The 7,251-nt window shown below is 47.6% G+C and overlaps 1 protein-coding gene across 1 annotated transcript; it reads left to right on the top strand.

Annotated features, from left to right (window-relative positions):
* The first annotated feature begins 871 nt into the window (after window positions 1-871).
* On the top strand, window positions 872-4,467 carry DBX1 (developing brain homeobox 1). Its single transcript, XM_056493693.1, has 4 exons — window positions 872-1,223; window positions 1,712-1,813; window positions 3,470-3,672; window positions 4,025-4,467. Exons 1-4 carry the CDS (start codon window positions 872-874, stop codon window positions 4,397-4,399), a joined length of 1,032 nt encoding a protein of 343 aa, XP_056349668.1. The 3' UTR covers window positions 4,400-4,467.
* The last annotated feature ends 2,784 nt before the right edge of the window (window positions 4,468-7,251 follow it).

The raw sequence follows: 7,251 nt of genomic DNA on the forward strand, positions 1-7,251 counted from the left end.
CGGTCTGGGCAAACCTTTTGCCTGAGCACAAGTACACGAGATTTTTACGAAGCTCGGATCTTGAAAGAAGAGGTTGAAACCTCAAATATGACTTATTCCGGACCTTTGATGTGCACATAGAAAACCAACCCCATCTACACCCACTAATTCTGCCTCATACTAATAGCAGAAGCAGAATATGTTAAAGCCACGGTGGGATCCACTCTCCAAACGTATTTCTCCCTCAGCAGAGCTTAGTTTCACGTTTTCTAATTTGTATTTTCAAATCCACAGAACCGGTGCTTTACTGAGAGTCCGCAGACAAGTTTATATGAATATTTATTGATTTATTTCCTAAACTCAGCAGGGGAGCGGCAAATAAATTTAGTGCTTTCTTTAAATAATTCCCTTTCTACGAGGCAAGATGTAATTTGAAACTTTTAAATAGGCATTTAATTAGCCTGTGTGTGTTGCCTCTGAACAAAACCCTGCTGGGAGCCTTTGGAGCGCTGTATTCCAAAGAGGCGGTCAATATGCAAAATTGATGACTACACTTTCTTTGTGGCGGGGCCATTGTGCCCCGGTTGCTTATGAAGTCTAATCCAATCATAAATTGCAGCCCCGGACCAATGGAGAAGCCGGGAGCTCGCCCTGAATGAAGCTCAAGTGGAGAACTTTGTTGAACCCCATTGTTGGGGCTGTCACTTTTGAAAGAGCCTCAGCGGGGCTGACCACTATAAAACCCATGGTCCAGGAGGAAGGGGCAGAGAGAACTCCGCCAGACTCGCTGGCTGGATCTTTACCAACCCAAGTTTGCAAAGCAGAAAACAAAAGCAAACAAATAAACAAGCAGGCGAGCGGCGCCAGCCCGGCTCCGCGGACGGCCCCTGCGATGATGTTCCCCAGCCTCATCGCCCCTCCAGCCGTCTACCCCGGCCTCCTCCGGCCGACCCCCACCCTCACCTTGCCTCAGTCGCTGCAGTCGGCTTTTTCCAGCCATTCCAGCTTCCTGGTGGAAGATCTGATCCGGATCAGCAGGCCCACCAGCTACCTGCCCAGGACTGCCCCCCCGCCCAGCATGTCCCCCCCAGCCTCGGCGGCCAGGACGGACTCGGGGACTTCGGAGCTCCCCAGCTCCACCACCGCCGGCTCCAGGAGGATCTGTTCCCCACAGACTTCCAGCAGCGACTCCACTTTCCTGAAGTTTGGAGTCAACGCCATCCTCTCCTCCACGCCCCGAGCCGGTAAGCGGGGGACACCCCGAGCCAGCCTCGGCTCCGGGCGCTGGGGACACACCGCCCGCAGGAGGGGGATGATGGGCGAGGGACAGCGCAGGGAACTGGCTTAGGAAAGGGAGGGAGGACCCAGTCCTGAGCCGCAGAGCCCTCCGGCATCGCTCGGATTTCAAGGGCTAGGGGCAGCGCTGCCGGCGGCCGGTCCCGCTCCGCCGCAGGACGGACGGGAGGAGCAGGCGGAGGGAGGGGTCCCAGAGACGAGGGCTCCATCGGCCGTGTCTTCTGGCTGACCTTGTCCTCACCGGTGCCGCTTTGCTAGCAAAAGCAGGAAAAGTGCCACTTTTCCTCGGCGGTTCCGAGTTCAGTCTGCCTCTTTTATTTTTTCTAAAAGTACCACAGCGTTGATCTCCAGATCGAGGGACAGAACCCAGCCTTTCCGTCGGACGAGTCCAACTGGCGGTTAACTTTCGATTAATTTGATTTTATTTATTTACTAGAAACCTCCCCTGCGTTGCTTCAGAGCGTCCCGCCAAAGACTTTCTCCTTTCCTTATTTTGAAGGATCCTTCCAGCCCTTTCTCAGATCTTCCTATTTCCCAGGTAGGTGTTTACAAGAATCCATGCCAGCGGGCGGGCCCCTCTGCCGGCACAGCCCGGTGATTTCTCCCCGTCCCTGCGTATCCTCGGCGGGGTTATGCTGCAGTTCAGAGGTTGGAGGGAGTACAACATTCAAACATCAGTCGCGCCAATTTGCTGCCCGATTTAGCACACGCAGTGACTGCCTGACATTCCCTGCCCGCTCCCCCCGCAGATCCGCAAATTAGCCGGGATTGTCACGGTCCCGAGGCAAGGCGGGTCCCCGCTCCCTCCCTCCCTCCCTCCCATCCCGGCCGTACCCGCTTTCAGCACCACCAGGAGCGGTCAGCTCCGTCCACCCCGCGCAGGAGGGCGCAGGGAAGGACGGATGGAGGGAGGGCAGAGAGCGGGAGCCTGCGGGGATCCCCTAAACCTTCTCGCCTCACGGGCAGATCCAGCGCGCTGTGGGAGCGGCGTGACTGCCCTCCTCCACCTCCGCCGCGTCCTTACCTTCTGCTCCATTACATCCGACGCCTACTTCCCTCCACCACCTTCCCGGTTACACCGTCAAACAGCACGGGAAAGGCGAGAAAGCAGGCCACGGAGCCTGTTACAGCATCGAAGTATTATGATGCTGAGAACAATTGAAAAAAAAAAAAACAAAAAACAAAAACCCGAAATCTAATTACACAAACAAGCTATGAATTTAAAAAGAAAACAGGGAAAGGGAGAGAGCAAAAAAAAAATAACCCAAGCTCTTCTATTCATCTTCTGCATAATGGAATTTGCTTCCTTTCTCCAGCATGTGAATAGCCTAACAAAAACAACTTGAGCTTTATAAATAGCTTTTCATGTCCATTTAATGAAAATGATTTGGGGAAAGAGACGATTGTGCCATCAGTATTCTCCCGAGGAGCCTGGCATGCCGTTGTGTTTAGTTTGAAAGTGTAAATCTCTTTTGTTCCAATAATATATGGCGTTAGCTGCTTGTCCTCAGTCTTTTTCTGTTAGTTCATTACTACACAATTACCATTCACGCTTCATTAGCATCTCTGTCTCTCTTGGGGAGGTACCCCCCTTCTTTTTTTTTTTTTTTTGAGGCGAAACTCTGCCCTTTTTTATCATACTAATGCCATTGGGAACCAGGCAGTGTGCTAATTAGCTGCTACTTTTCATGTCTTCAAATTGAATTCTCCAACTTCGGAGCGGGGGTAGTGGAGAGAGAAGAGATTATTATAAAAAGATGAATACTGATTGATCAAAACTGCATCTGAAGTGAAGCGGTTTTGTTCGGAATCAGAAAAGTCCTCATTTTCATCTCCAGCATAATAAAGCAACTGAAATGATAAAAGCGTCTGGGAAAAAAAAAAAAAAAATCAAATGCTTCTGAGTGGGAGGGAGAGCTTTTTTATTATACCTCTATCTTAGACGGTACGCCTCGCTTTGCCTTTTCAGGCCGGGGACCTTTGAATCTCCCAACAAAACCGGTCACCATTGACCCATTTTCCACATTTGAGTTGATAGATCTAATCCCGGCCATCGGTTCCTGAAAGGGGGACGGTTGGTTAAGCCTAAAGCTCCTTTTCAGGGCCCCAGGTTGATGAGTGCTCGCCCGAAGGGAAGGGAGGGATGGTGGGAGGCCGGTCCCGCTCCACTCAGCGCCGTGTGTCGCTCCCACAGCTGCCTCCGCCGTGGTCCCCATCCCTGGCACCTTCTCCTGGCCGCTGGCTGCCCGGGGCAAGCCCCGCCGGGGAATGCTGCGCCGGGCTGTCTTCTCCGACGTGCAGCGCAAGGCACTGGAGAAGATGTTCCAGAAGCAGAAGTACATCAGCAAACCCGACAGGAAGAAGCTGGCGGCCAAGCTGGGCCTCAAGGACTCACAGGTGAGAGGGCACCGGTGGAGGGAGGGCAGAGGGTGTGTGGGGAGCCAGGATCCCCCACTCCCCGAGGGCAGTCAGAGAGAAGCAGGGGGGAAGGGAATGGGAGCAGGAAGAGCATCCAAAGCAAGTTACAGGCGATCAACAGAGCCAAAAATATCACGATTCCCAGCTAAATGAGTGGGATCACAGTCTGATTGCCCTTGAGATCTCTCCTAGGGTCCTCCAAAGATCAAATTCTGTGGCTCCTGTTAGCTTTAGTATGGGCACGTGCAAGGTTTTGAGAGTGCAGCCAGAACACCTTTTCTGGTCCCTGTTTTACTGAACTGTTACACTCCTTTGTTGCTTTGTACCCTAGGTGAAGATTTGGTTCCAGAACAGGAGGATGAAATGGAGGAACTCTAAAGAAAGAGAGCTCCTCTCTTCTGGTGGCTGCAGAGAACAGACCCTACCCACCAAGTTCAACCCTCACCCAGACCTCAGTGACGTAGGCAAGAAATGTTCAGGAGAGGAAGAGGAGGAGGAAGTTCCCTCCATGTGCCCACCCAGCCCCCGGCATCCCCTAACCTACCACCAGTCCCCAGAACATCTACACCTGAGGGACAGACTGGACTCCCAGATATCTCCTTCACCATCCCATTCTAGCAGCCCCAGCAAACCTTCAGACTTCTCAGACTCAGAGGAAGAGGATGATGAAGGGGTAGAAGAAGAGGAGGAGATAACAGTCTCTTAGATCGCTTGCCTGCCCCCACCATCACATGAGGACACTGCAAAGATGTAAATAAACCAGAGTGCTATAAATTGAAGAGGTGCTGTCCCACACCAATGTCCACATGTTTCTTGAGTGCATGTTCTTTGCCACAATAGCAGTAAGACTTCCTTCTCACTGGTATTCCTCATTTGTTGCCCTGTGTGGAGGTTTTCATGTTCATAATGTCTCCCCAACTTTTCCTAAGTCTCTCTGCTTAGTGATCGATATTTGCTCAATTAGCTACCTTCTCCCAAAAAACAATAGGCAGCTCCTGGTACTACAGCAGGGAGGAAAGGGAAATTTCCCAGTAGGAAAGGAAACTTCTTCCCCCAGGTAAAAAAAAAAAATAATCAAAGATTCAATACAGATTGCGTGACCATTTCTATTACCTTTCAAGTGAATTTCCAGCTACTGTATTACTTCAGCTGCTACTGAAGAGTTATCTGATCTAGCAACCCTTTCCTCCAAAATAAATAACCTTGAGGGACCATTGTGCAACAGATGGCATCTTTTGGCATCTTGTGCAACAGATCCATTGAAATCCCTGGGATGGAGATCTTATGTATTTATGATTTTTGTCTTAATTTACTCATCAATATGGTGCTCAAAGCACTGTCTAACCCATCTTCTTGGCCACAGGTCTGTGCCTATTTTCCACTTTGCTTTTCCTATACATGGTGTGGACAGGGGAAAGTGGATACATCTCTTTGATTTTTAACTGAACTTTGCTGTCTTTGCACAGCTTATATGAACTGTACACTATTTTGTACACTTACTCTGTATGGGTGTTTTATACCAAGGTTATTGTCAAGGGATGTAACAACGGCTCAACAATGCTTCTCTCTTTCTTTTTTTTAAATTAAATGACAGCTAAACTACAGGCAAATGCAGCTGTTTAATTGTGTAACTTATAAAGAAACACTTTTATTTTGTATTTTAACATGTACAGACTTTAAATATGTATATACATTGAAGGGGATGATTGTCAAATAAAGAAGAAGTAGATTTCCAAATGTGATCTTTCTGTAGTACTTGGTTCTAGATAACAGGTTGCTGTAGTTTGTGTCAGGGAGAGGAAACCACTTTATTAGTGATTCAATAAGAATTTATCAGTTCCTAATTAAGTGACTTTATAAGAATATCTACCTGCCTTTTCACTAGGGAGCAACTCACTACACATCACTAAGACACTAAGACTGGAAGCAGGTAATTAGACCAGTCTTACAGGATAGAGAAACAGGATGAAAGAGAGAAATTCAACCCTTCAGCCTCAAGTCCAGCCAAAGATCATTACTACAACACCAGACAAATCCATAATCACCCACCTGCTTTTTGGTTTTACACTTCTCTACACTACAGAAATGCCAGTGGGTTTTATCTTGCATACAGGTAACAGAGTTTTTCTGAAACAGAGATTTAATTATAAAACTGCATTCATTTTTTGCTACATGATCTCTAATACCCACCATTCATAACATACCAAAACAAAAGAAACAAGTGCAGCAGATGTCCCCCAGATCCAACTCTCCCTCTGTGCTCCACTTCACTGCCACAGCCACAAGGGAAGGTTTGAAAGGAAGAAGAGAGTGATTCCATTTGGAAGAGACCTACAAAAATCATCTAGTCCGACTTCAGGGCTGGCCAAAAATGAAAGGTGTTATTAAACGGTGTTGTCCAAAAGCCACCCAAGCACTGCCAGGTACAGGGCATGACTACCCTGTGCCAGAAAGGCTGTTCCAGGTCTTTAACCTCTTTCCAATTAGGTATTTGCACATCTAAGCTGAGACACATTGTCACTTTTCTCATCTTCTACCTATTTGACATCTTGATGCCCTTAGGAGTTGATAACATACACCTGATAGAGGTGGAATGGAAAAGGAGATGGAAAAGACACAGTATTTATCCCACAAAATACAGGGAAACAGCAAAAGGGCTTTCTGGGTTTGCTGTATTGTTGTTTTGTAAAAGCCACGCACAAAAGAAAAGCTAAACAAGGAATTCATTCACTGCTTCCCAAGGGCAGGCAGGTGTTCAGCCTTCCCAGGAGAGCAGGGCCCCATCACATGGAAGACAAACACCATCACTCCAAATATCTCCCTCTCTTCCTCTTTCCCTCCACTTTATATCCTAAGCCTGATGCCAATATGGTCTGGAATATCCCTGTGGCCAGTTTGGGCCACCTGTCCTGGCTGTGCCTCTTCCCACTCTGCCAGGCACCCTCGACTCCCTCACCAATGAGGCAGAACAAAAAGCAGAGAAGGCCTTGACTCTGTGCAAGCCCTGCTCAACAATAACAAAAATATCTCTGTATTATCAACATCATTGCTAATGTCCATATTATTGTGCATTCAGCACAATCCAGAATACAGCCTCCTACCAGCCACTGAAAGAACACTTACTCTGCTCCAGCCAAAACCAGCACATCCAGTAAGCATAAGGCTATAGTTAAATAACTTATAAAGACAGAACTAATTCAAAACACAATTTGTTTTAAAATCCAGTGGCTATTTCAGAGAACACAGGTGCCAGCACACATACTACAACACTCTAGAAAAGAACATGTCCAAAATAAGAACAGGTACTGCTTATACAAAACCCCTCCTGATTCATCATTTAACAGAAACTGCTGATCTTCCTACACCCTCTGTTCTTCACATTTTCTCTGCACTAGAAATGCTATCAAAAATAATTATTTGACTGCTTCTTTCAGCATGAGAGCTATTACATCTCATACAAAATAGACAAATAGCCATACTAAAGGAAAAATATTGTGGAATTGCCATTTAACAAGGAAAATACCTTACCTAAAATGTGACATTTATTAGTCTTACACT

This window comes from Oenanthe melanoleuca, chromosome 5, assembly GCF_029582105.1.
Source record: "Oenanthe melanoleuca isolate GR-GAL-2019-014 chromosome 5, OMel1.0, whole genome shotgun sequence".
NCBI classification, from domain to species: domain Eukaryota; kingdom Metazoa; phylum Chordata; class Aves; order Passeriformes; family Muscicapidae; genus Oenanthe; species Oenanthe melanoleuca.